The sequence below is a fragment of the Sphaerodactylus townsendi genome, linkage group LG03, assembly GCF_021028975.2.
Source record: "Sphaerodactylus townsendi isolate TG3544 linkage group LG03, MPM_Stown_v2.3, whole genome shotgun sequence".
Taxonomy (NCBI): domain Eukaryota; kingdom Metazoa; phylum Chordata; class Lepidosauria; order Squamata; family Sphaerodactylidae; genus Sphaerodactylus; species Sphaerodactylus townsendi.
The window spans coordinates 20,982,230-21,010,058 of NC_059427.1; the positions used below are offsets into that span (position 1 = coordinate 20,982,230).

Sequence of the window (27,829 nt, forward strand, 5' to 3'; positions counted from 1 at the left end):
AAAATATGTGCTGAACTGAGAGAGAATTCTGTACTGAAGACTGAGAGTTTGTGCTATACTGAGAGCTAGAGACTAGGAAAGGAGTCAAATCTCGATATGATCTCAGAGCTGTAAAGGAATGAGTGAATTGATGTTAGCTGAAAGTCACCTCAATAGAAGCTGCTGCCTCAGTTTGTTTTATTTATTATAAATTATTTCTTGAATTGTTTAAGCCAAAGAACATATATAAATAAAACTTTATTTTGTTAAATGTAACCTGGAATCCCACACTAGAAGTTTCCTCAGGACCATGTAGCCCTTCAAAACTGCTTTAAAGCTCAGACGCTACTTTAGGAGAAAGTATAAAAGGGTTGTTTGGAATTAAATTCCTGGTGGCAGTGAAATATAGATAGAGAAAGAAGGGAAAAATAAACATTATTTTGCACCAATTTTATTTATTTATGAAGAAATAAGAGTGGGTATGGCAAAAACACTCTTGAAGGAACAATGAGCAATTGTTGACATGGCTGGAAAATACCTAAGTTGATGCAATGATTGCTGCTGTCTCATGGAAACTGAATTAATATATTTGAAATAAGGCACCTGCCCTACAGGTGAAAGATTCTGTAGTCTGTCAACAGGAAACCCAATAAGAGGGTAGACTGTATCAACTGGTGCTCATGAGAAAAACAACTAACTGAATAGCAGGTAGATGATAATTATACATGGGTATCTTTTAATACCCAGAAATATATTTTAGATATTTTTGTTCCTATTATAACAATGATCACTGCTTAACAGCTATTATTTTACCACCCCTCCAAATATGTTATAATATTTTAACATTGTTATCCTGTATGTTTTATGTATATCCCCTGCCTTTTTCCTCCCTAGAGAAAATTGGGCCTTTTAAATGTTTCTTTTCTTTTAACTAACTGAAAAATCTATAAAACCTTTTTTTTAAAAAAAGTGTAGATAACTTCTGTCTCTTCAGCAGCTACAGATAAAATGTCCCCTCTGTCCAGGGTTGTGGAACCCACTATATAATCTCAGGATTCAACATATCAGTGTGTTATTTCCAGTAATACAGAAATAGGGGCAGAGTGTCTCTCCACAGAATGAGGTTGAAGGAAAAGCGTAAAGCTTTTGATTTGTAGCGGAAAAAAACTCCACACAACCTGCTTCATAGTCCAGGAACACCCGGATCTTGCTGAGAGTACCCGAATGTACAGTGACTGCCTGAGGGGAAGTCAAAGCTTGTATCTTCCAAGCTGTACACTTCCAAACACTATCATATATATTTACTGACTGCACAATCCAGAACCCTTCGTTAGGATTACAGATGATGTTTCCCTTCCTCTTCACTGACTCTCTAGCTACACCTACAGCCCACGCTGTCTGGCCATAGCTCAGTTGCACTTCCCACCAATGTCTCCCTGAGGTGAATTTCTCACGGCCCAGTACACTTAGTTGGATATCAAATCTCTCAGGGTTGTTGGGCAGTTTCCGAACTGTCTGTACAATTGTCGCACTCTTCAGATTTGGAGACAGAACGAGGCGTGGATGTGCCGTGTCTGGATCCAGAGTGACGTTCACTATGGGAGAGAGAAAGAGGAGGCTTCTTAGAAAATGTTATGAGGGAAGGGGGTTACCAGAAAACCTCCTTTCTGGAAGGTGCAACAGCAGAACAACAAAAACATCCCTTCAAAATGCAACAACTGCCTGATGGAAGTCCTGAGGGGACCAGCGAATGGGATATTTTGCAGTATCCATATACTAACAGAGAAGTTTCGACCAAATCGGCAGATATCTAAATATGCAAATCAGGGCCAAAAAAAGATATCTAAATATCTTTTAGATATTTAGATATCTAAATATGCAGATATCTAAATTTAGATATTTAGATATCTAAATATGCAAATCAGGGCCAAAAAAAGATCCGGTTGGCCTCAACAAGGGCCAGGGCTTTTACTGCCCTGGCCCCTACCTGGTGGAACAGGCTCCCTAAGGAGACCAGGGCCCTGCGGGACCTTCAAAGTTTCCGCAGGGCCTGCAAAATGGACCTGTTCCGCAAGGCTTTTGGCCAGCCAGGATGACCATCTGACCCTCATACCATCTTGATCTCCCGTGGGTGGGAATGGGGTTGGGATAAGTCACCATCTGCAAGTTTTAAATTGTTTAAATTCTATGAATTTAACATTGTTATAGATTGTTTTTACATTTGTATTTATATGGTGTTGATGTACACCGCCCTGAGCCCTCCGGGGGAGGGCGGTTTAAAAATGGAATGAAATAAAATAAAATAAATAAATAAAGACGCCGAACAGACTTTTCAGCAAATGTGGGGGACTCACCGCATTCACAGAAAAACAAGCAATGTTTACTTTCAAACATTTTAAACATTCACATTAAAATGAAAAATACAAAAATCTGCACTTTGCTTGGGCTCTGCTGTAGCAGCAATGGAGCCCGGGTGCTAGTTCAGGCCCGGCTGTTGTAGCAGAGCCTGGGAAACGCTGGCAGGTCATCTACTGTGGTGGCGGAGCCCGGGAGCCAGTCCAAGACTGTCCTTAGTGATTACTGCCAGTGAGATGCGTTCAATGCTAGCTGCCCAATCCCAAGCTACTTGTTTGTCCCATGGATCAAGTACACAGGAAGGGCCTGCTGGGTTGGGAAAACAGAATGCTGGGTGGGGGAAGAGTTTAGCCTCCTTCCTCGATCACTGCTCAAATCTTAACCTTCCCAGCCTCACAGATGCCTTTTACCTTTAACTGTCTTGCCAAGGAAATCTTGGGAGCTGTGACACCTAGATCTACTGTCCCCTCTCTGGGAGGGGTTTTATTTATAGTTTTAATACTGGACCCCAAGTGGAACGCTGTAATTTTATGTTTTAATGATGCTATATATTTATATTAATTATTTATTGTTACGACTGTTTATGTAACATTATTTTGTTGTTCACCGCCCAGAGCCCTCAGGGGATGGGGCGGTATATAAATATGATAATAAATAAAAATAAATAAAATAAAATTGGGCTCTCAGCCACAACACCAACTTTTATCTCCCTGACAGGCCCCGCTCCAGTTATCCTCCCCCCTAGATAGTGTAGTCATTGTTCAAGTCTTGGGAAGCTACATTTTCCTCTAGCTGAGGCCCTTCTCTAATGGAGCATGACTGAGGCCCATTAAGCACAAGATGTCTGCTGCGTGACAGAGGCAAATGCCCCTCGCAGCAAGGTTTCTTGTACATAAGTATTTCCCCAAGCCTTGCTTTCAATTTCCATTCTCCCCGCACCAAGCAACACCACGTTAAGCGCAACTTTAATTTTCTTCGCTGCTGGAGCAGTTGAGATTTGCCAGTGAGCACAGTTTTGCTCCAGACGTCTTCCCTCAACCCACTGCCAGCCTACCTAGATTCACCCCTTCAACTCCCATGCAGGTCTCTCCCCTTTCCAAATTTGTTACTATTATATATCGATATAAACAGATGGCAAAATGGTTGTGGCGTAGTGGTTAAGAGCAGGTGCATTCTAATCTGGAGGAACCGGGTTTGATTCTCTGCTCTGCCGCTTGAGCTGTGGAGGCTTCTCGGGGGAATTCAGATTAGCCTGTACACTCCCACACACGCCAGCTGGGTGACCTTGGGCTAGTCACAGATTCTCGGAGCTCTCTCAGCCCCACCTACCTCACAGGGTGTTTGTTGTGAGGGGGGAAGGGCAAGGAGATTGTAAGCCCCTTTGAGTCTCCTACAGGAGAGAAAAGGGGGATATAAATCCAAACTCTTCTTCTTCTTCTAGTCACAGCTTTTCAGAGCTCTCTCAGCCCCACCTACCTCACAGGGTGTTTGTTGTGAGGGGGGAAGGGAAAGGAGTTTGTATGCCTCTTTGAGTCTCCTTACAGGGGAGAAAGGGGGGGGGGGGTATAAATCCAACTCTTATTATTATTTTGCAGCATTTGAAAACCGCCAAATGGTAGATCAGCCAATTCCCTCAGGCTGTCACTACCAGAGCTGTTGCAGTTAACAACAGGCAGGGATGGGGTGATGTTTGTAGGAGGAATCATTAATGGTGGGCTAATCATTTAATAACAAGGATCTCTCTCCAACAGCAGAAGGAACTCTCTCTTTGTGTGTATAGGGCAGGGGAGAATACCAGTTTTAGGACATGGTCCCCTTCTTCAGCAGAGGGTGGTCCAGGAAACTACTTTGCCTCTTTTGGAGAGTTATTTTTTGAAAGGGGCTACAATATCAATATAACTGCAATCACATCAATATTCATACAACAGCAATTTAAAGGGCTTTAAAAAATCTAGCAATCTTGCAACTACTGGATGAGATCTGTGCCTTTAAGAGTGAGTTGGTGGGCAGAGTTAAGAGAACCAGGAAAAGCAGAGGCCCATTGAGACTTCAGCAAGCTGCTACAGGGGAAGGAAGTGAATGCCTCCTCATGTGTAAACAGAGAAACAAAAGAAGACCACACTACAGCCACACTGCACAGCAGAGAGTCCCAAGGTAAGCGTTCCATGCATAATGGACCCCAATCTCTGAAAAAAATTTTTTCAGTGGAACCTAAATCTCTTATGAGGAGCTATCAGATCTCAGTTTCACAAAAACGATTACCTTTCGTTAGTGCTTCAACCAGTGTGTTGTTCAAAGACTCTAAGGGAAGAAAACAAAATATATTGGGAATTACAAAAGAAAAAACCAAGGCAAAATCACTCAGATGATCATTGGTGTAGCAACATATCACCACACTACCAGACCAAAACCACTCTCACTTGGGTGTCATTTTGGGTTGCCAAGGCAACGCCATACACCAACCTGACCCCTGACTTTCAGACTGTATGGAACTTGCTGAAGGACTTAGTGCCCTTCACAGAGCGCCTGGGAGTTTCCTAGTGCTTCTGCAACCATGTGTGTGTGTGGGGGGGGGGACGGGGACTCAGCATTGTAGCATGGCAACTAAGGATAACGAAGAGATAGAAAAAATGCAGAGAAAGACGACGAGGATGTTTGAGGGACTGGGGCACCTTCCTTATGAGGAGAGGCTGCAGCGTTTGGGACTCTTTAGTTTGGAGAGGAGACGTCTGAGGGGGGATATGATTGAAGTCTATAAAATTGTGCATGGGGATAGAAAATGTTGACAGAGAATTTTTTCTCTTTTTCTCACAATACTAGAACCAGGGGGCATACATTGAAAATGCTCGGGGGCGGGGGGGGGGGGGAATAAGGACTAATAAAAGGAAACATTTTTTCACGCAACGTGTGATTGGTGTTTGGAATATGCTGCCACAGGAGGTGGTGATGGCCACTAACCTGGATAGCTTTAAAAGGGGCTTGGACAGATTTATGGAGGAGAAGTTGCTCTATGACTACCAATCTTGATCCTCTTTGATATGAGATTGCAAATGCCTTAACAGACCAGGTGATCGGGAGCAACAGCCACAGAAGGCCATTGCTTTCACCTCCTGCATGTGAGCTCCCAAAGGCACCTGGTGGGCCACTGCGAGCAGCAGAGTGCTGGACTAGATGGACTCTGGTCTGATCCAGCTGGCTTATTCTTATGTTCTTATGTCCTATGAAGTTGTCTCATAGATCTGGCACCAAAAGCGCACCTCCACAACAATACACGTGTTTCCAGACACGTCATTTGCTGTGACTGCTTGCATTGTCTTCTTTCTCTCCTGGATTATTACAGAACACAGGTATCCCAACTACATCCAAAGACCCAACTGGCCCCTCAACTTCCCCCCCAATTTGGTGACCATCTATGCAACAGTACCCAATTTTCCCCTGTTTCCCCCACTGCTCCCAGCAGAATTCTTGGGCCCAAAAGTTTGCATGACACTGCCGACCTCCATTTACAGGAGAGACTGGAAATAATTCATTTTCTGGAAAAAAAAGGGTAAAGAATTTGTTAAAATGCCCTAGATTTTTGACTCAGTCCTAGTTTGACCAACCAGGAGTAAAAAAGTGAGATTCTCTTTAATACGGACAGGACCGTTTGGAGACCTATATTCTGCCCCTCTCCAAGGAGTGTCCCCCAATACCTTCACATTCTTTCAGAGACTTCTGTAACGCAGGAGTTTGCTCTGAGTGAATCCTGAGTGTCTGCTCCAGGATTGGATGCAGCTCTGCCAGCTGCCTTTCAGGTTTCTTCTCATAACTGGAAGGCAAAAAAATAATAATGCAAAGTCTGAGTAGGCCTTTATTAAAAAGCAGATCCTCTTAAGAAAAGATGACTTGAAATAAGCTAGAGCTTTTCCACTGAATTTCAATCTTGTGGGGAGGAAACCGTCCCTTGGGCTATTTTTTTTCCCTTGGGGCTGAAAGGGACTTTGGTGAAAAGAAGGGGGTGATTGCAAACAGAACCTGTGACCCTGTAAAAATATGTCCAAACACTCACACAGAATCCTGAAGCTCTTCCACAGGAGACAAAACAGAAAGGGGCATGAGAAGGAATCACGTACCTGCTCAATATGGTTTTGGGATTCTGAAAAAGAGAGAGAGAGGGAGAGAAATGGGTCTCAGTTACATTGAAAACTCATGGGGCTTCTTGGTATTTCACAGGGAACCCATATTTTCTTTCCTTCTTCTAGGACAGTGGTGGCGAACCTATGGCACGGGTGCCAGAGGTGGCACTCAGAGCCCTCTCTGTGGGCACGCGCAAACAGAGTGCCCCCACATACACACATCTAGGCTGGCCTGGGCCGCTGGGCTCGATTATTAGCATTAAACCTAAGACCTAGTTTTGGGGAAGCAGTGTAGGTAACCCTGTTAAGCACTGTTAAACCCCACTGATTTTCACGCGAAGAACTAAAGCGCGATTCTTTACCAGAGAGTAAGCTCAGTTGCTGGCAATGGGGCTTGCTTCTGAGTAAACCCTCCTAGGATCGTGATTCAACCCGTCGGAAGAGTTGCATGTTTTTTTTCCAAAGCAAAAATACCGGGACTACCACCAAGCTTACTCCTTGAGTAACATACGCCTCGGAGCCAACCATTTTTTCTAAACTAAAACCTAAGTATTGGGGTTAAATTGCTGTGTTACACTTTGCTTTATAAATAAGTGGGTTTTGGGTTGCAATTTGGGCACTCGAACTCAAAAAAAGGTTCGCCATCACTGTTCTAGGAGAACCAAATTTAACGCTCCTGGGATCAGCTCTCGATATTTCTGCTCTAAACTTTTTACTGCCTTTCCCCATGGCAAGAACGTCGATTTCTCACCTGCAGAAATACATGTTCGGGCTGCTGAAATCTCCCTTCCCATTCTATGATTTGAAGATTGAGATCAAACATCTCCTCAGGAGAATCTGATGAGGTTTTCTTTTATCCTCTCTTCTCTATCTCCTCCTCACTCCATCTTCTCCAGCTGAGAGAGTCTGAGCTGTTCCTGGCGCTGAAGATAATTGTACACCTTCGCTGGAAGTGTCAACTTGAGGTTCTCCATCTCCCATTTTAACTGCAACTGTGGGAAGCTACATAAAAATTGGAGAGGGTTTTTTTTAGGGAAAACAAATTAATTTGATTGTATAATCAAACACATCTCTAATGTACCTCTTAGCTGCCATCCTTTAAAGAAAGACACCTGTTGAACTCCTGATTCAATCCACTTGACTTTTTCTAAAGTAATCCATCTATTGTTCAGCTATCAGGAAGAGGGGCCAAACAACCCCCCAAATCATGTTTCTCTCATTTAAGTAAACAAAAGTCTTGTGGGCCTTTTACGGTGCTTCTCAACAGCTGCCAAGGAAAAAAGATCGGCTCCTTATTTTCTTTTGTCCAATACATGGACAGAACAGCAGTCAAAGTTAGGAGGAGAAAAGAAAACCTCAGATTTTGTCAGTATCAACTTAGGGTAGAGTTTGTTTTCAGAATTTGAAAAAATGGCTTGGATCCATATTTTTTGGCAGAAGGCACGCTGGTTACCGTTATTATTTCTTAACACCTGGCTGATTAACATTCAGAAGTTAACTGGTCTGTTACGCGGCGGCACGCTTGCTCACAGGGGGCGGCTCGCGTGATCACATCCAACTCCTTGTGTTGTGTCAGCCGCATTGGCTCCCAGTGGAATTCCTCAAAACATCCTCACGGTGTGGTTTTTGCCCTTCAAGGCCTTACGCGGCCTGGGACCCTCGGCATTCTTGAGAGACCGGCATTGCCCCATATGTCTCAATACCGCCTCTGCCTCGGCAGAGGCTAATTTGCTGGTGGTTCCTGGCCCTCCTCAGTCGATGCGGTTGGCTTCCACACAGGTTGTGACCTTTACAGCCCTGGCTCCTCGCCTGGTGGAACACTCTTCCTCCAGTTGTCCTGGACCTGCGGGTTCCGGATGAATTCCGCAGGGCCTGTAAGACTGAGTTGTTCCACTGGGCCTTTGGAGCGCTCCAGTCGCTGAGGCTCACCCCCCGCCCCCCTTTCTTTGCTTTGTTCCCTGGCTCTCTTGCTCCCTATTTTTATAATCTGTTCTTGCATATTTATTGCTATTTTTAGGGAGGAGCTTGGTCGCCTCCCTTCTTTCAGTAGTGGTTTTTAAAGGAATTGGGTTGCGGGATCTATTTTTATTGTTACTGTTTTTGACCCGCTGTTTACATGGTTTTAATGAATTTTAGTACATATGGTCACTATTGTGACCCTTTGTTATATATTGTACATAGATGATAAGTTGTGCACCTTCCAGAGCCCTCCCTTGGGGATTAAGCAGTTTATAAATTTAAATACAATAAATAAAATACATAAGTGGAGGGAAGGACCCAAACCCTCAACCATGGGCAGACATCTCTCTCTGTGTGAAGGAATAGACATTTTTAGACTGAGGGAGAATCAAACGGGCTATGCTGGCAAGTTGTCTGAAATAGACCTTGTCTCTTTGCTGGAGAATGGATATTTGATAGATGGTTTGCTTCCCTGTAAGAATACCTGTTTGCTTTACTCACACATGTCTAAATAAAAGCAAACATTACACAAATCTTCTCTCCGGGGTTCTTTCTGCACAGTTCATGCATGCTTTAAACTTTTTAACCCAACAACCGACACATAATATTTTTCATATTTCAGCCCTAAAGCCCATCTTAAATTAAAATAAAATGGGCTCAAGAAGGAAGGGAGGGAGGGGCACCCCCCCCCTCTTCCTTCCAGGAGAGCAGCCCAAATTGTTTGGAGCAGGGGAGGCTTCTGGGTTGGGGAAAGGTGGGCGGAGACAGGATGGAATGCCGTGAGTCCTGCACACCCATTGGCTGGGGGTTAATCGTCAGACATTCCATCCCATAGGCATTATGTATAAGGATTATTACCGGGCTCGTCGCTGGAGAAATCAAAGGGATGAATGTGCAGGCACAAACCTACGTAGACAAGTGAGAGAATAATAGACACTCACGGCTGAGATCTCCGCTGTCTCACTGAATGAGGGGTGTAAGAAGTCTCCCAAAATGCCCACTGAGAACTTCCCTTCCTGGAAAGGCTGTTTCCCTATTCCTACATTCCTCCCACAAAACCATGTTGTTACTTCAAGATCACTGCAGATCCGGCTTGCAGTTAAATCCCCATTTGGTAACTAAGGCCAACTAGCATGAGCATTAATCCCTGGCATCATTCAATTACAGCTTTATTATCATACCTATGTTGATCCCATCAGTTGACCTTGGACGCCTGATATTAAAAGCTCCTCTCCTGCAATGTCTTTTCTTTCTGACCTTCCCCTGCCTTCCCCCTCATTACCGCCAATCTCGATCCTCTTTGATCTGAGATTGCAAATGTTTAGCAGCAGGCTAGGTGCTCGGGAGCAACAGCCGCAGAAGGCCATTGCTTTCACATCCTGCATGTGAGCTCCCAAAGGCACCTGGTGGGCCACTGCAAGTAGCAGAGAGCTGGACTAGATGGACTCTGGTCTGATCCAGCTGGCTTGTTTTTATGTTCTTAATGTTGTTTTCAGTATACTAGTTAGGCATTTTACCTCCCAGTACATTATTTTTATAATATAAACTAGTTATCTCTAGTATCAGGGAGTGATGTTTAGGTGCTGTTAGTTTAAAATTTTGTACATGTTTTTATTTAATGTGTCTTTTGGTGCATACCATGTTTTATGTATTTTTGTTAGGATTCACCCTAAGCCCACATGTTGGGGAAGGGCAGAATATAAATTATGATCATCTTCACTCTCAGGAGAATCACCGGCAATACAGGAGAACTGCAGACAAGGACTGTGTTGTGGGTTTTCCAGGTTGTGTGGCCGTGGTCTGGTAGATCTTGTTCCTAATGTTTCACCTGCATCCGTGACTGGCATCTTCAGAGGTGTATCACAGAGAGAAGTCTGTGATACACCTGTGATATACCTCTGAAGATGCCAGCCACAGATGCAGGCGAAACATTAGGAATAAGATCTACCAGACCACGGCCACATAGCCCGGAAAACCCACCACAACCAGTTGAATCCGGCCAAGAAAGCCTTCAACAATACACTGCAGACAAGGAGTTTACAAGATAAAATCAGTAAGAACAAAATTATTTTAAGAAATGTATTGTCGAAGGCTTTCAAGGCCGGAATCACTGAGGTGCTGTGTGGTTTCCGGGCTGTATGGCCGAGTTCTAGCAGCATTCTCTCCTGACGTTTCGCCTGCATCTGTGGCTGGCATCTTCAGATGATCTGACTGTAGGAAAGGAAAGCAAGTGGAGTATATTTTAAGGAACATACAGAGTTCTATATATATAACAAGCCTAACTTTTCCTGTTCTTATCGCTATCTTCCTTTCCAAACTATTACTTACTTTATGAAAACCCACATAACCTAGCCTAGCTCTGTCTAAACACAAAATCTTTCTTTCTTAACTTCTTCCAGTGAAGGTCTCCCTACCACACACCCTCACAAGCAATGAGGACATTTCAATCCAGTTCTCTCTCACTGGTTCGTTCTCTCCTTCTGTCACTGAAAGGCATCCTTGTTCACGCGCTCTTTCCCCGTCCCAGCCAATATTCTTAACTATTCAGCCACCTGTCAAGAACGCAATTATAACCTTTACAACACTATCTACCCATCATATATGCATTATGTCACCCCCAGCCCTAATGTATAAGCCTTGGTACTTACCAGAAACGTCTTGCTCTTCTGGTCTTTTGCCATTTTGTCGCTCTTTACCTTTTCTCTCTCTTGCTCCAGAAATTGAAGCTCAGCCTGAATCTTTTTCTACAGAAAAAGAAAATGCTGTTGTGTTGCTCTTGGGGAAGTTAGTCCTACTGACACCCATCCTGAATGTCTCCATAAAGCTATATGTGATTCAAACACGAACAAGTGAGGGAGGTTTGGCTTTGGAGGCTTCGTGCAATTTGCTAAAGGATCTTGGCAAAAAGCAGGCCACTGCTCTGGGACTCCCCCGCCCCCCATCCCAGTCTTGAGTTGGTGATCTTCTGAGACCATATAAAAACTTGAGTGAAAAGCCACCTTTAGTGAAAAGCCACCCACAAAATAAGTTTAGAAAGCTATCTTAGTTGATAGTTCCATGGGAATGTCGACTCAATGCATGGCAGCTGTGAAAAAGGCAAACTCTATGCTGGGGATAATTAGGAAAGGAGTTGATAATAAAACTGCAAGGATTGTCATGCCCTTATATAAAGCAGTGGTGTGACCGCACTTGGAGTACTGTGTTCAGTTCTGGTCGCCACATCTCAAAAAGGATATCGAAGAGATAGAAAAAGTGCAGAGAAGGGCAACGAGGATAATTGAGGGACTGGAGCACCTTCCTTATGAGGAGAGGCTGCAGCGTTTGGGACTCTTTAGTTTGGAGAGGAGACGTCTGAGGGGGGATATGATGGAAGTCTATAAATTTATGCATGGGGTAGAAAATGTTGACAGAGAGAAATTTTTCTCTCTTTCTCACAATACTCGAACCAGGGGGCATCCATTGAAAATGCTGGGGGGAAGAATTAGGACTCATAAAAGGAAACACTTCTTCACGCAACGTGTGATTGGTGTTTGGAATATGCTGCCACAGGAGGTGGTGAGGGCCACTAACCTGGATAGCTTTAAAGGGGGCTTGGACAGATTTATGGAGGAGAAGTCGATCTATGGCTACCAATCTTGATCCTCCTTGATCTGAGATTGCAAATGCCTTAACAGACCAGGTGCTCAGGAGCAGCAGCCGCAGAAGGCCATTGCTTTCACATCCTGCACGTGAGCTCCCAAAGGCACCTGGTGGGCCACTGCAAGTAGCAGAGAGCTGGACTAGATGGACTCTGGTCTGATCCAGCTGGCTTGCTCTTATGTTCTTATCCTATATACTGTATATACTCGAACATAAGCCGAGTTTTTCAGCCCATTTTCTGGGCTGAAAAATGCCCCCCTCGGCTTATACACGAGTCACGGAGGCTGCCCAGCTGGCTGGGGAAGAGGGGAGATCTTCCCCTCTTCCCCAGCCAGCCCACTGACCTCCGTGCAAGAGAGGCGCCCAAGCCATGCCTTGAGCCCTTGTGTGTGTGTGTGTGTGTGGGGGGGGGCAGTATCCAAATCCAATAAACAAAACTAAGATGCTGCATTTTCCACTCTTGGCTTATAAGCGAGTCAATAAGTTTCCCCAGGTTTTGGTGGTAAATATAGGTGCCTCGGCTTATAAACGGGTCAGCTTATACATGAGTATATATGGTACCTTGTTCCTAAAATTAGGTCAATCTACTTATTGATAACAAAAACCAAAACTGAGCAGTAGAAGATATGAGTGGCTTCCTAGATATGCCATGGCCAAAAAAAGGGAGAAGGGGTTCCAAATGCCTGAGTTGACAAGTAATGCCTGAGCCCAATGGATGCTCAGGCATTACTTGTCAACTGCCGATATGTGGAAAGGTAGATTGGGCTTTGTGCACTCAGTAGATCACCAAGTTCTGCTCTTTGCTGAGCACGTTACCCCTGCCAGTCCTTTCCCCTCTTTTTTTGCTGGTACCGACCCATAGAATGGGTAAGGAGGAACAAATGCAGTGGGAAGTGGAGCAGAGGAAGGCAAAGACACGTCGGAGAGGATCTCCTTGCACTGGGGGGAGGGGGGAGGCAAGGGGAGTTCTCTCCTTCTGCCCCATTTCTTGTGCCAATCTTGTACATACATGCACATGTGAAACACAGGTTATTAACACATGTGTGACATGGCACTTATGCATTTACAAGCATGGGGGTACCCAACTGTTCATGCCGTTCTCATGGAACAGAAAACATGGAGGCGAAAGTTTACGCAGGGCATCTCGGCGTTCTCAGAACTGAACGCACTGCATCCGCTCTAGAATGGCGGGGACAAAACAAAACAGTAGGAAATCTTCTTTCCTCAATCTATTTCAAAATAAACTACCGTATATACTCGTGTATAAGCCGAGGCACCTAATTTTACTGCCCAAACCTGGGAAAACTTATTAACTCGGGTATAAGCCGAGGTGGGAAGCCGGGAGGCAGAGGGAGCTCCTTATCTGGCCAGTGACATCAGGGGGAGTCACTGCCCAAATAAGGAGCTCCCTCTGCCTGCCGGTTAGCTGGGCGTTGTCAAACCCAGCCGACAGGCAGAGGGAGCTCCTTATTCGGGTAGTGACTCCCCCTGATGTCACTGCCCAAATAAGGAGCTCCCTCTGTCTCCTGGGGTTTGACGAAGCCCAGCCAGGCACCCAGCCAGGGTGCCTCGGGGTTCCCCCTTCACCCTCTGAGGATGGCAGAAGCCGGAGGCAGGGAGGTTGTCCCGCCCCCAGCCTCCTTGTGATTGATAGAAAATGGTGACTCGCATATAAGCCGAGGGGGCTTTTCTCAGCCTTTAAACAGGGCTGAAAAACTCGGCTTATACGCGAGTATATACAGTAAGTATCAACACATATTCTAAAATAGGGGTGGGCAACTATCGCCCTCCAGATGTTCGTGGACTACAATTCCCATCAGCCCCTGCCAGAATAGCCAATTGGCCATGCTAGCAGGGGCTGATGGAAATTGTAGTCCACGAACATCTGGAGGGCCATAGTTGCCCACCCCTGTTCTAAAACATGGCAGAAGGTCCTGGGCTGTCTTTACAGATCTAGTCATCCAGGATAACGCTTCTCCTACCTTATACTCTAGGAAAGCTTCCTCTATGGGAAGCACACGGTGATTTTGGTGCCCCATGGATCGATCACACACCACACAGATGGGGAACTGGTCATCACTGCAAAAGAGTTTCAGGGGCTCCTGGTGCCTTTCACACACACCCCACTTCCCCTTGGCTCCTTTTCCCGCCTGGAGTTTCTTCACGAGTTCTACAAGGTTCGCCAGCTGCCGGTTTGGCCTGACGTTCTCTCGCTGGAATATTTCTCGGCACTGAGGGCACGAAGGGGATCTGTCTGTCTCTTCCCAGCACGGGGCGAGGCAGGCTTGGCAGAAGTTGTGCCCACAGTCTAGGATCACTGGCTCTTTGTAATATTCCAGGCAGATGGGGCAAGCCATTTCCTCACGCAACTCCTTGACAAGACTGTTGGCTGCCTTGGCATGTTCTTTCTCTCTGAAATGAAAAAGAAAGACCTTGGTTTTGTTTTTTATTTCAACACCACCCAGGTTGCTTCCTGGAGTTGGCTCAAATGAAGTTCTTTTTGGGGGAGAGGAGAACGATTCTCACTAAGTAGAAATCAGCAAGAGGACAAAAAAGAATCAAGAGGAATAGTCATTGACTAAAATAAAGTTCAAAACATGTATCTGTTATCAGGCAGGGAGGGGGTCCCACCAGAGGCGGAGCTACCAAGGGGATGAGCATTGTACCTTGTGGCACCCCCCCTCCTGCCCCCCCCCAACTTGCCTTTGTGAAACAGTGCAGGCTGGAGAAGCGGCCTGTTCATTTCAGGCTGAAAACGCCCTGATGGGAACTACACTTCCCAGGAGACCTTGCGAGCCCCAAGGTCTCATGGGAAGTGTGGTTTCCACCAGGGCGTTTTCAGCCTGAAATGAACAGGCCGCTTCTCCAGCCTGCACTAAGGTAAGGGGTAAGGGGCGGGGGCGCGGAAAACACAGAGTGCGCACCGGGCACATTCTGGCCCAGCTACACCTCTGGGTCCCATGGAGGTCCATCATCAGCACTATGGCTCTCTTAGCCCAAATAACAGTATTGGATGTGCTAAAAATGGTGTTTCACCTGCTGGGTGGAAGCTGCCTCTTTCTATTCTAGAGTACAAAGGGGCGAGAGAAGCCCCCTGAGGGAAGAAAGGTTAGTGCCAGGGTGGTGCTGAAGGGAACGCTGATGCAGAACTTGCCTTGGGGGTGATCCTTGAGGACGTGGTGAATGCTGCCTCCTGCCCCTTTGGCACCTCTTCTTCTTCATTGCAAATAGAGACATAGCCTGGGACTTTGGGGTCTCCTGCAAAAACAAGGTCAACATCTAAGAACCTGCCATGTGAATTAAATAGGGAGCAATGCACACAGTACAACCCAACAGAAATTATGCTGAAGACGACTCACAGCAATTGCTGTCTACTTTCAGAAGAAGTCTTTGTCCAAATCCATAAGCAATACGACAGTGCCACAAGGTATCTGAAAAACAGCTCCCAGTAACACTGATAAAAAAATCCTGTGTAATACGATGAAAGTCCATTAAGCTAACTTGAACCCAGATGCATCCCGGCTTTGTACAAGCTTCAAGAAATTCCAAAAATATAGAAGAAGGGTTTGAAGAAGGGTTTGGATTTATATCCCCCCTTTCTCTCCTGCAGGAGACTCCAAGGGGCTGACAATCTCCTTGCTCTCCCCCCCTCACAACAAACACCCTGTGAGGTAGGTGGGGCTGAGAGAGCTCCGAGAAGCTGTGACTAGCCCAAGGTCACCCAGCTGGCGTGTGTGGGAGTGTACAGGCTAATCTGAATTCCCCAGATAAGCCTCCACAACTCAAGAGGCAGAGCTGGGAATCAAACCCAGTTCCTCCAGATTAGATACATGAGCTCTTAACCTCCTACGCCACTGCTGCTCACAATATACAATAATTTGTATGAACAGCAATTATTTGAAATGATCAGGCAGTCTGCTCTGAAAACCACGGCTGCTGCAAAACGTCCTTCATGTATTACACTTACAACAAAGCCTTCTTCTGAAACTAGACAGCCATTGTTGTGAGTCTTCTTCGGCGTAAGGTCTAAGAACCAGCAGAACTATTGAGGGGTAGCCTCACAAGTCACAGAAAGCAGGCATAGAGAGTGCCTTCCCTATCTGGTTTGATGCTTATTGTTCAAAGAACCAAACATACGTCTTAACTTATTTGTATGATCAGATTTAAAAGCTGATAACCTGTGGTACTTCAGTCAAAGGCAAGCTCTGCTCATGACCTGAGTTTGATCCTAAAAGGAGTCAGTTTCTGGTAGCTGTCTCAAAGCTCATTCAACCTTCCATCCTTCCGACGTTAGTGAAATGAGTACCCAGCTTGCTGGAGTGAAATGTAAACAACTGGGGAAGGAAATGGCAAACCACCCTGTAAACAAACTCACCTAGTAAACATTATGATGTAATGTCACGCTGTGGGTCAATATTGTGCTGGTAGATAAATCCAGAAGGCTACTGCTAAATGACTTGCATTAAATTGATTAGTCCAGATTCTCTAATTGGGCATGAGAGTGAAACCTCCCGTTCCATACGGATGCATTAAAATAATTTACAGTTTACAGGGATACCCCCATTGTGACTCAACGAGATGACCCCACTTAAAAAGGGCACACATAAAAGCAGATGACCGTGAATTTAAAAACGACCCCTCCTAAAAAAGTAGCAGCATAAACACCATTTTTATCGCTTAGTAATCATAAACAATATAGACCGCAGAAGAAAATAACTACTTTCACCTTTTACACCTCTTTGCATTTCTAACTCGTCACAAGCAGTACTGGATTGTGCTATTTCAAATGGCAAAAGACTGGCCTTTTTAAGAACCCCCCCCCCCTTCCCAAAAGAGTCAAGCTACTATGCACTGTCATTTGAAATCTGTAGGCTTAGATGGAGGTAACTCTCTTTGGGAATGCACTGTTAAACTCCTCTCCTCCTTGTCATAATGCTTTCTGTAGACTAGAATTCACACTTTCCATGGAGAATGTGTTGTCTCACCAATACAGCAGGGGCATCTTTGTCTTTCCCCGTACAAAATGACACCCCACTCCTAACAGCTATAACTTTGTGCAATACTGCTGTCAAACCTGCAGGCTTTGGGGGTTTCTTTGGGACCAGCAGTGGCGTAGGAGGTTAAGAGCTCGTGTATCTAATCTGGAGGAACCGGGTTTGATTCTCCGCTCTGCCGCCTGAGCTGTGGAGGCTTATCTGGGGAATTCAGATTAGCCTGTGCACTCCCACACACGCCAGCTGGGTGACCTTGGGCTAGTCACAGCTTCTCGGAGCTCTCTCAGCCCCACCTACCTCACAGGGTGTTTGTTGTGAGGGGGGAAGGGCAAGGAGATTGTCAGCCCCTTGGAGTCTCCTACAGGAGAGAAAGGGGGGATATAAATTCAAACTCTTCTTCTTCTTCTCTTCCTCCTCAAGAAAGATCTAAACTACCTGACTGAAGCACAAGGGAAGAAGAAACGGCTGGCGCGGAGTAAAATTCCCAGCAAATCTACGCCCACTGTTCCTAGCACTACTGAACATTTTGCCAGGAGAGGAGCTGCAGCTTCCAAAGCCGACTCCTCCTCAATCCTCACGTAACTCAAAGCTGTTTGCCAGACATGTGTGTCATTTTCAACGCTAGCGGATGTAATTGTGGCTTTTTTCTACACTGTCGACATGCGCAGTGAATCATCATCCCCATCAAAGTCTGAAGAAAGTCGCTCAGTGGTGTAAACCTGAGGGGAAGACGATCACTCCTCCCCACCCCTTTGTAGAAAACCAAGAAAGGTTATAAATTTCATCCTCCTTTCGGGTAAGTATGGCATTTGAGTTCATGTTAAGAGTTCTCATATGACATAATTTCAGTAACTCCAAATCTATCCTACCCTGTTTCACCGAATATAAGACATCCCCGGAAAATAAGACGTAGTAGAGGTTTTGCTGAAGTGCGAAATATAAGGCATCTCCCAAAAGTAAGACGTAGCAAAGTTTTTATTTGGAAGCATGTCCGACGGACAGAACACAGAAAAATAAGACATCCCCTGAAAATAAGACATAGCGCAACTTTGGGAGCAAAAATTAATATAAGACACTGTCTTATTTTCGGGGAAACGCGGTATCTATCCTATCCTCCCCCAGCTTCATGAATCTAAGTGGTGGCGGGCAGTGGAAACTAAAATACTTTCCCTGGGATTTTCCTGGGAAGCCTTGCAAATGCTGCCTGCTTCTGAAATCTTCTCTCAATTAAAAAGGCGACTGCTAGATCAAGAGTTTCAAGTTCTGCAGGACAAGGCGAGAAGCAATTGCTCCCCCCTCTTTTTTAACATCAAATTTAAAATCAATCACATGGCAGATTATTTGAGTTTACTTCAGGAGCCCAAGCATAGATGGATAATCACTAGGGCTCGTTGTAACTCCTTCCCTTGCTCTATGTTACAAGGAAGGTTCCGAAAAATCGACCTGCAAGAGCGGAAATGTCCTCATTGTATCACAGCGATTCAAACCATGGAACATATATTGCTCGACTGCCCCAAATACGAGGGATCTAGGACCAGACTTTTTGCTCTTTGTCCTGTAATCTTTAATGAATACTCTGCTGTGGGGAAGATCACGTTTCTACTAAACAATTCCGCCTCCGAGATTTTAACTTTTGTAGCTAGGTTCCTTATAGAAACTTTGAAATGATTACCTGCGATGGTTCTCATGGCTGGGTCTGCATATGGACAACAAGCTAAAAACTGGCCTCCACGGAAGAAGCTTCCATTGAAGCCCACTGGACTTTCTTCCACGTAAATGTTAAAACAGATCCATACGAACTCAACACTGAAGAGTCTTTGGACACTCTGTTCACATGCATCTTATGCATGTTTACACTGAAGCAAGGCCAACTGAGTCCAAAATCTGGTTGCTCTCAGATGAGCATGGTGAGGATTGTGGCTTCAGCTCACTTAATTTGTCCCAAACCTAGCCTCATCATTTGTTTTTAACAGGAGGATACATGAAATCCTGAGCATGTCCAGCGGGGTGGATTTGATTTAAATCAAATCAATTTAAACCACTAGTCAGTAAGACTTTATTGTTCTACGTGCGAATTCTTGTTGCTATAATCTTAATGTTTTCAGCCAGATAAAGAGTACATTTTCAGAATAATAACTTTTCAAATTAGTTTTACTGCTGGGCGACCACAGGGTGAGACAGAATGCTGGACTAAATAGACCAGGGGTAGGGAACCTGTGGCTCTCCAGATGTTCAGGAACTACAATTCCCATCAGCCCCTACCAGCATGGCCAATTGGCCATGCTGACAGAGGCTGATGGGAATTGTAGTTCCTGAACATCTGGAGAGCCGCAGGTTTCCTACCCCTGAAATAGACCAAATAGTCTTATCCAGCAGAGCTCTTATTCTTATAAAGTGGAACGAGTTCTAATCTCTAGACCACACAAGTAAATCGTCCTGGAAGAAAATGGCGGCTTGAGAGTTTGTTTCTCCAAATGGCGAGCTTACTTGCATTTTATCCTCCTGAAAAGCCTGGGATGTAGGTTAGCCTGACAAGGTCGCGCAGCAAGCTTCCATGGAGGAGCGGGGAGTTCGAATCTGCAGGAGCAGATCTACAGAGAACAGCGCCCAGGGCAAGAACTAAAACAGTGCCCCCTCGCCAAACATCAGGCATCCATTTACTGTATCAAAGCAACACCTTCCTGTTCACTGAGCACATACACACACCTCCATTCATATGCAGCATAATTCTCCCCTAGTTCTCATAAATTTGCCCCGTTATCGAAAAAGAAAGGCTTGTAAAGGTTAAGATGGTGCAGGGGAGGACCTTTCTTTTGCACGGCTGAGATCTAATACCACTGGCAATAATGTTATGATGTTCTGGGAAAGATAGGATTTGCAATTCCCAACGGGAAAGGTAGGGAAAAAATGGAGAGATGTAAAGAGAGAAAAATGGAGAGAGGGGGAAAAAAGGATAGAGGGGAGGGAAGATGGAGAAACAGATAAAAAGCAATTAAAAGATGGAAAGAGAGACGAAACGAGACAGCCCAGCTTGAAAGCAGCCAGAGGAGGGGGGTGGGTGGGTTTGCAGCTGCAGAGATTCCCGTTCAGCACATGACAAAGTGATTTTAGCTGAGCAAAACGCCCCAAATGTCCGCGTAAGAGGAAATCAGCGTCCTCTACAAATTGTGAGCAGTTTACCGAAAGCCCTCCGGAGCTAAGACTGACGCGTCAAAGGGGCGCGGTTGGAGACTCCAGCAGAGATGCGCCCGGCCCTCCCCCAGCCAATGGCGCTGCCCCCGCCCAGCAGGAGGCGGGCTCTTCTCACCAGGAGGAGGAGCAGCGACGCCTCCCTCCCAGAGTGTGTGTTTGCATGCTTCCCGCAGCCAGGATGGCAGCATCAGGATGGCACGCGCCCCTCCCTCTCCTACCGTGTTTTTCCAAAAACAAGACAGTGTCTTCTATTAATTTTTGCTCCCAAAGATGCGCTATGTCTTATTTTCAGGGGATGTCTTATTTTTCCGCTCCACAGCTGCACGCTCTGGTGTTCTGTTCCAAACAAAAACTTTGCTACGTCTTATTTTCGGGGGATGTTTTATATTTAGCACTTCAGCAAAACCTCTACTTCTTATTCTCAGGGGATGTCTTGTTTTCGGAGCAATAGGGTAGCACGGCCGGATTCCCTGCCTGCCGCCCCAGGGAAGGGACCCTCTGCGCTCCGGCTCGTGCTACATCTACCGCCCTGATTCCCGCTACTGGCCAACAGCGGGCCTCCTTTGCCAGGCGCACGCTACATTCAGCAGGCCCAGGAAGCCCTCTGGCCGGGAACCCAGCTGAAATGCAGAGCCCTCCCGGGACAGATGCCTCCCGATCTGACTTGGTGCAACGCCTTCGAGCCGTGCCCGGTCTTGCTCCTTGCAAAAGGCAAGCGAGGTCTCTGAAGTTTGGCTCTCAGCTGCCCGCCTCCCCCCCCCCCGTCCCCCGTCCCCCGTCCCCCCGTGTAGACCCCAAAGAGCAGCAAGTCATCCCTGCAGCACCCTCCCGTGCGCCTGTTCAGACGACCCAGCGTAGCCTCTGGCCAATTGCAATGAGACAAAGTCTCGACGAAAGCTTCGGCGCGCTCCATGTTTTTTTCTTTGCCCGCCTTTGCAGGACATGCCCCCCCCCCCCTCTGCTGGCCTCCCCGGTCCCTCCTTTGAATAGAAGCGCAAATCTTAAACTAAAAAATGCCTGCACTCGGCTTGATGCTCAAAAGAAAGTTTGCTAAAGTCCTCTCCTTTCACTAGCGCCTGGCGGAGAACTGCTGAGCCCTCGCAGATCCCAACGCCGGAAAAGGAAAGCGAAAGTGACCGCACACTGAACTGGCTCATAGACCCCCTCGGGTTTGAGAACACCCCGCTGGGTTTCCAATTGCTCCAGCCAATCAAAATGAGAGGAGGGCGGACCCTAATACATCCCCCCCCCCACCATGCATCCTGGTCATGGCTGGCTAGGCTGTTTGTTTATTTATTATTGGATTTAGTCACCGCCCCTCCCTAAAAGGCTCGGGTCATTTCCTATCATCCGGGGCAACAATACATGCAATCGTATAAATAATTTAAATTTACCCTATCAAATCATATTGAATGTTAGCAATTCTCTTATTAAGAGATACCTTTGCGTTACAAGCAGAGTGCAGGGGAGGAGACAAAAGCACACAAGAGCTTTCTGAGGCAGCCATGTGTTTGCTGGCAACAAAGAAAACTCGGAGTCAATTCGTTGTTTCTTACTAATAAGAGGAGTCTTTATTAGTGAACTCCATTCTAGATAGAAAAGTGAAGAGATGGGTTCTAAGCTGGCTGGCTGGCTGGTGGGAGATGCTGTCTGCATCCCTCTGCACACGCGGTGCAAGATGGAAGGTGTGCGTAAGGATGGTGGAGAGGGGAGAAGAAGCAGGAAGGAAGTTCCACAGAGTACCAATCTACACATCGAAAGGATAGTGTCAGAGTGGTAGAGAAAGGTGTCCAGTGTCTTGACCCCCTCTAGCTATCTGACTCACTGATAAGTCCTCCTCTGTCACTTGAGGCAGGAAACAGCATAAAGAAGAAGAAGAAGAGTTTGGATTTATATCCCCCCTTTCTCTCCTGCAGGAGATTCAAAGGGGCTGACAATCTCCTTGCCCTTCCCCCCTCACACCCTGTGAGGTGGGTGGGGCTGAGAGAGCTCCGAGAAGCTGTGACTAGCCCAAGGTCACCCAGTTGGCGTGTGTGGGAGTGCACAGGCTAATCTGAATTCCCCAGATAAGCCTCCACAGCTCAAGCGGCAGAGCTGGGAATCAAACCCGGTACCTCCAGATTAGATACACAAGCTCTTAACCTCCTACGCCACTGCTGCTCCTTCACTTCCAACACTGAAAATCCTTCACTTCCAACACTGAAAACATTTCAACCTAAATTCTCACAGGCAAGCTGTTCAGTTTACATACAGGTTCCACCTTCTGTTGTAACTTTACTAATGGGTCTCCTACAGAGGGATCAGGGGGAACTAAAAGAAGAAGTAAAAAAAAAAAAAAAAAAAAGGGAGAGAAATTACGAAAAGGGAGAAAAGCAGTGATGGGATTCAAATAATTTAACAAACGGTTCCAGTGGTGGGATTCAAATAATTTAACAACTGGTTGTTTACAAGCACCATTTGTAATTGGTTCTTGAAATTAGTGCTTGAATATATGAATCCCACCACTGGAGAAAAGGAAATGGAAAAGGAAAATAAAAAGAAGGGAAAAGAAGGGATGAGGGGTGATTTGCCAATGCCTTCATGTACACTTTACCCCCAGCAACCTGGGAAGATGGAAAGCTGAGTCAACCTTGAGCCGACTACCTGAAACTGAGGCCTTTTGTGCACATGCGAATTAAGATGTTTCCAGCCCAGAACCAAAACATTTCCTCCGTGTTCCCCTGTTTTTTCCCCTTTAATTTTGGAAACATGTTCAAACAACTTTTTGCCAACTGTTTCTGAAAACAGCTTTACGACAGTATTTATTCGAAGTGTTCCTGTCGAGGAAGGACGAAGTAGTCCCCTCCTTTGTGGGTTCAGGATTTGGTACTGCCACTCAGACAAAATCAGTGTTCCTCAAAAGGCAGGGGTCTTCAAACTATGGCCCTCCAGATGTTCAGAGACTACAGTTTCCATGAGCCCTACCACTTGGCCATGCTGTTTCACTTTTAGCCATGCTGGCAGGGGCTGATGGGAATTGTAGTTCATGAACATCTGGAGGGCCATAGTTTGAAGATCCCTGCTCAAAAGGCTTTGTGTTTATTAAAAAACAATTCAGGATTCAAAATGTCATTTGCAATAAAAACCATAGAATGAGCCGGAACAAGGCCAGCAATATAAGGCTGACAACAGAGGCTAAAAGTGAAACATTAAAACAGTCCATAATACAGTGTAGCCTTTGTCTCAAAGAGCCAAATTTTAGAAAAACAAAAAAACGTCCTGACTGGTGCAAGCAGGGGAAAAGCATCGTGAAGCTCAAAGCAGGAAGGAAGGAAAAAAGTTGCTGGGTGGGATGCTAGCCTAAGATTATAGAAAAGTTAGAGGGTCAGGTGATGCAAGTTAACCAATCCTATCACAATACTTATTAGCAGGAACAGTTTAGAATGAACTCATTGTTAGCGCTGCCCCGGTTACATAAAGTGATTTCTACCGTGTTTCCCCAGAAATAAGACAGTGTCTTATATTAATTTTTGCTCCCAAAGATGTGCTATGTCTTATTTTCAGGGGATGTCTTATTTTTCCTGTGTTCTGTTCGTCGGGCATGCTTCCAAACAAAAACTTTGCTATGTCTTACTTTCGGGGGATGCCTTATATTTCGCATTTCAGCAAAACCGCTACTATGTCTTATTTTTCGGGGATGTCTTATATTAGGGGAAACAGGGTAGGAGTGATTTCAAGTGATTTCAGCTTGTGGCAGCAAGGCAAGGAGGAAAGGCGCAGGAGACCAGAGTTTCTTCAAAAGCAGGGAGGTTCTTTATTGGCAAGTGATTTCTTGGCACAGTTCAGCAAAAAGGACCCGCACATGGCTGTGCATCAGCCCCTTTTATACATTTCCCCAGTAACCCAGAAAAGGGGGTGTAGGGCAGTCCCACCCCCATAGTACAAAAACCAGGAAGTGGGCAGTCTCCTTCCATCTAATACAGAGAAAATATCCTAGAACACCAAAGGGAGAAAACAATCCTTTTGCACATGCTGATGAGATCAAATCCCAGAAGAAAAGGTTGCACCTTCTTGCCTGAGGTGGTTCCTTGGGAGTGTTATAGAAAAGTTTAAATGATCCAATGAATTCTTAGATCCTGAAAGTAAGAATGTGAACAGTCCAATGAGCTTCTGGATCCTGAGAGTAAAACTTCAAACAGTCCAATAGCAAAACAGGGTGACATCCTCCAACAATCAGTCCACACCCTGAGTCCATCCTTTGTTAGTCAAAAGGCCCTTTTGTTGGTGAAGATGGGATTACCTGGGTGTTGGTCCAAACTGAATTCCAGGGCTAGCTTCCTTGTCCCTTAATATCGGCTTCTACATTTTGTAATGGCATGTAGCCAGTTTGAACTTTCTGTTGTAACAATTTAGGGTAGTTTTTGCAAATCTTGTGCCTGGTATTCCGGAGTGTACTGCATGGAAATGCCATTTGGTTATCGTAACTAGTAGCCATTAATAGGCATAGTCTCCACAAATTTTTAAAAAGCCATTTTAACTGTGGTCTAACTTTTCAGATTTTTTTTTTAAAAGATGACTGAATGGGAACATGGTAGAGAGTTTTAACCACTGAATACGAGTCCCCTCCTCTCAGCAGTAGTGCACAGAACTTGAAGCAGTCTAGCAAGAGGTGCACCGGCATGCATGGCAGCCTGCGTGCATTCGTTTCCCGCCAAAGGACCAGCGCAGCGGCTGCATCCTTGCCACAGCCCCGCCCAGGAATGTCCCGCCCCCGGAATCCCCAGTCCCATTGGCGCTACGCCACAGTTTGAATCCCACCACCATGGGAACCTGTTACTAAAATTTTTGGATCCCACCACTGGTGGGGGGTGTATATAAATAATAATGTAACAAACTGAACATGAGGTTTACAGTTGTTCTTTCATTGCTGCATTTGGAAACAGTTGCATCAACTAGCAAAAGAGGAAAATGTACACAACAGCCAGACTTATTAGTTCCCCACCAGCCCTTTGCCTGGTTCTCGTGCAGTTATAAAGTCCTAGAAAGTCAGCATCTTTTGGTGGTGTTCTTTCGACAGCGTAGCAGTTGGGAGTAGCAATGGAAATCACCTCAGTGGTCAGCATTTCAGTGTGACTCCCTTCCCCACCCAAAAATAAGGGAGGATCTTCTCCCCAGAGAACACAGCTGAAGAAAAGGTGAAGATCAAACGGTCTGTCTCTGCATCAAAGAATCGCACCGAGCCCTCTTCATAGTCCAGGCACACGAGGATTTTCCTAGGCTCAGGTCTGAGGTCCAAAGGAGTCCGCTTAGGGGAAGTAAAAGCAGCTAGTTGTCGAAGAGAGAGGGAATAAAAGAATGGCTTCCCCACAGCCCAGATCCCTTCATTGGGATTGAGGCTGAAATATCCTTTTCTTCTGACCGACTCCCGTGTGACCCCGACTGCCCATAGCGCCCCTTCGTCTTCCTCCTCCACCACCTCCACTTCCCACCAATGCCGTCCTGAAGAGAAGCTTTCGCGGCCCAGCACACAACGCTCCTTGTCGAATCTCTCTGGGGCCTCGGGGAGGTCCTGTTCTTTGCCTTCCCACCTCACACTCTTCTGGTCCTCAGACAGGATGAGGTAGGGGTTGGCCGTGTCTGGATCCAGAGTCACATTCACTGCAGGGCAGAGAGAGGGGGTCAGGTGGCAGATAAATGTGACCCAAATCAATCAGCAGACAAAGGGTGACTCATCAAATCTTGCTCCCCTCCCACCCCACCTCCCAAGATGTCACTAAAATCTGCTTGGAAGACCCAGCTAAAACTAGAAAAAGCCACTTCTCCAAGCAGAAGCAGACAGAGGACACAGAGGAACTACTGGCTGAGGTAGTACCTGGTCCCTGAGGTGTCATTACTGGGGTAGTTTTAGAGTCCTATTCTTGTAAAAAAGCAGAAACTAGTTCTATACAGATAAATTACCTTTGTTCAGCACTTGTTCCAGCGATCCTATTATGTGAAGAAAAGGGTGAAAATTTTAGTCACTTGTTTAGTCTTCCCACAAGAGGTTCACAACAATTAAGATAAGCTGTCATGGAACACTGGGGTCATATTGGTATCAAAATCCCATATGTACTAAAGAGGCATCAAAGACTGAGAAAACACATCCAGACTTTAATCCCAACACCTGCCATAAATATTAGTCTAAATACCAACTCCCTCAGTAACACCCTTTTTCTGAAAGCTTGGCAAGATATATTTCTTTCAGAAAAGACCTTTACAGTGAAAGAGTGGCCACTAAGGCTCCCAACTAGCCAGGAGAAAAATGTCCTGTTCAGAGGCCTGCTTTGTGGGAACTGGTCGTCGAAGCCTGTCACGGCCTAGAGGTAGGCGACATCAACTGATATTTGCTGCAGGTTAAACTGATATTCAAGGGAGGAGAACTACAAGGACCGGTTTAAAGAATCAGCCCGCAAATCTGGAGTTTGTTGCAAAATCTACATACGATATGGAAGATTTGTCAGAGCAAATTTGATTTGAACAGATTTGAAAAGCAAATTAGCTGTGCAGTTGAGTGCAGGTTAGGGCAGTGTGTTTGGTAAAAAGGTAGAACCTTTCCCCTTTTTTGTCATCAGGTCACAGCTGATTTACAGCAACCTGTAGGATTTTCCAGGCATGTGAAGTACAGAGGTGGTTTGCTGTTGCTTGCCTCAACATCATGACCTTGGTATTCAGTGGCATAGTGCACGGGGGGAGGGGGGGTGTCGTCTTGCATCAGGCCGTGCCGGTGCAGGGGCAGGATGGGGGCATTTCAGGGCGTGGCAGGGGCACAAGGCACACATGTGCCCTGGGCGCAGTTTCCCTTCGCTACAGCTCTGATGATATTCCTTGGAGGTAACCAATTCCAATACTTGCCAGGGCTGACCCTGCTTAGCTTCTGGGACATGATGAGTTGGACTTATCCAGGTGAGGGCACCTGTCCCTTACAGATTTTAAAATTCTGTTTCAAAATCTGTTTCAAAGTCGTAGTGATTTGTGGTGTGCGTGGGAAGGTAGGTTCTCACCCAATTATTACACTCTAAAATTCAAAACATTCCCCTGAGCCTGTTGTTTAGTTTTACATGATCCACAAAAGTTCCTCTTTGCCTAATGTGGTCCTATGTCAGGAACGAAGGCCACTGAAATTAGAGGGAAGAAAATCTTGAGGGGCAGATTGTCTTCATGGACAATCTTGAAGACCTTGAAGATTCACTTGTGTCTTCAAGTGAAACTGCAGCCGCCCTGAAAGTGAATTGACCTCACAAATCTGTATCCATTCCCCTTCCTGAGCTGTCCTCCATACCTTTGTATTTTTCCATAGCCTTTTCTAAAGCAGAGTTCTTTTGTGAGTAAATTCCAGGAATCTCTTCCAGCCAAGGACAAAGGTCCACCACATTCCCGACTCGTTCCTTCTCAAACCTGGAAGAGAAGATGGTTCAATTTAACAAAAGGTTTAAAAGAATTGTGCTGTCTTCCCCCACAAGCTTGTAGGTTGTAAGTGCAGTCTGGCTAGTCACTCAGGTATGGCTAACTTGACGCAGGCATTCCAATTTGCTCCATCCATCCATCCATCCATCCATCCATCCATCCATCCATCCATCC

General features: G+C 45.8%; 2 protein-coding genes across 2 annotated transcripts; both read right to left on the reverse strand.

Moving 5' to 3' along the window:
• Window positions 1–417: 417 nt before the first annotated feature.
• Window positions 418–15,303, reverse strand: LOC125429999 (zinc finger protein RFP-like). Its single transcript, XM_048491644.1, is given in 9 exon segments — window positions 418–1,574; window positions 4,597–4,635; window positions 6,027–6,142; window positions 6,447–6,469; window positions 7,201–7,278; window positions 7,280–7,441; window positions 11,057–11,152; window positions 14,030–14,459; window positions 15,202–15,303. Coding segments are annotated over 9 exon segments (1,566 nt in total). The 5' UTR covers window positions 15,285–15,303; the 3' UTR covers window positions 418–1,035.
• A 9,817-nt stretch (window positions 15,304–25,120) lies between these two features.
• On the reverse strand, window positions 25,121–27,602 carry LOC125430006 (butyrophilin subfamily 1 member A1-like). The gene is made up of 3 exons (XM_048491663.1): window positions 27,531–27,602; window positions 26,171–26,197; window positions 25,121–25,870 (listed from the first exon to the last, which is right to left on the reverse strand). Exons 1-3 carry the CDS (start codon window positions 27,544–27,546, stop codon window positions 25,329–25,331), a joined length of 585 nt encoding a protein of 194 aa, XP_048347620.1. The 5' UTR covers window positions 27,547–27,602; the 3' UTR covers window positions 25,121–25,328.
• Between the last annotated feature and the right edge of the window lie 227 nt (window positions 27,603–27,829).

What these genes read in the sequence shown, in the direction of transcription:
- LOC125430006 (XM_048491663.1), bottom strand. An exon ending in GGAACAAGTGCTGAACAAAG is followed by an intron (nt 25,871 to 26,170) that starts GTAATTTATCTG and finishes TCTGCCCTGCAG; the next exon opens with TGAATGTGACTCTGGATCCA.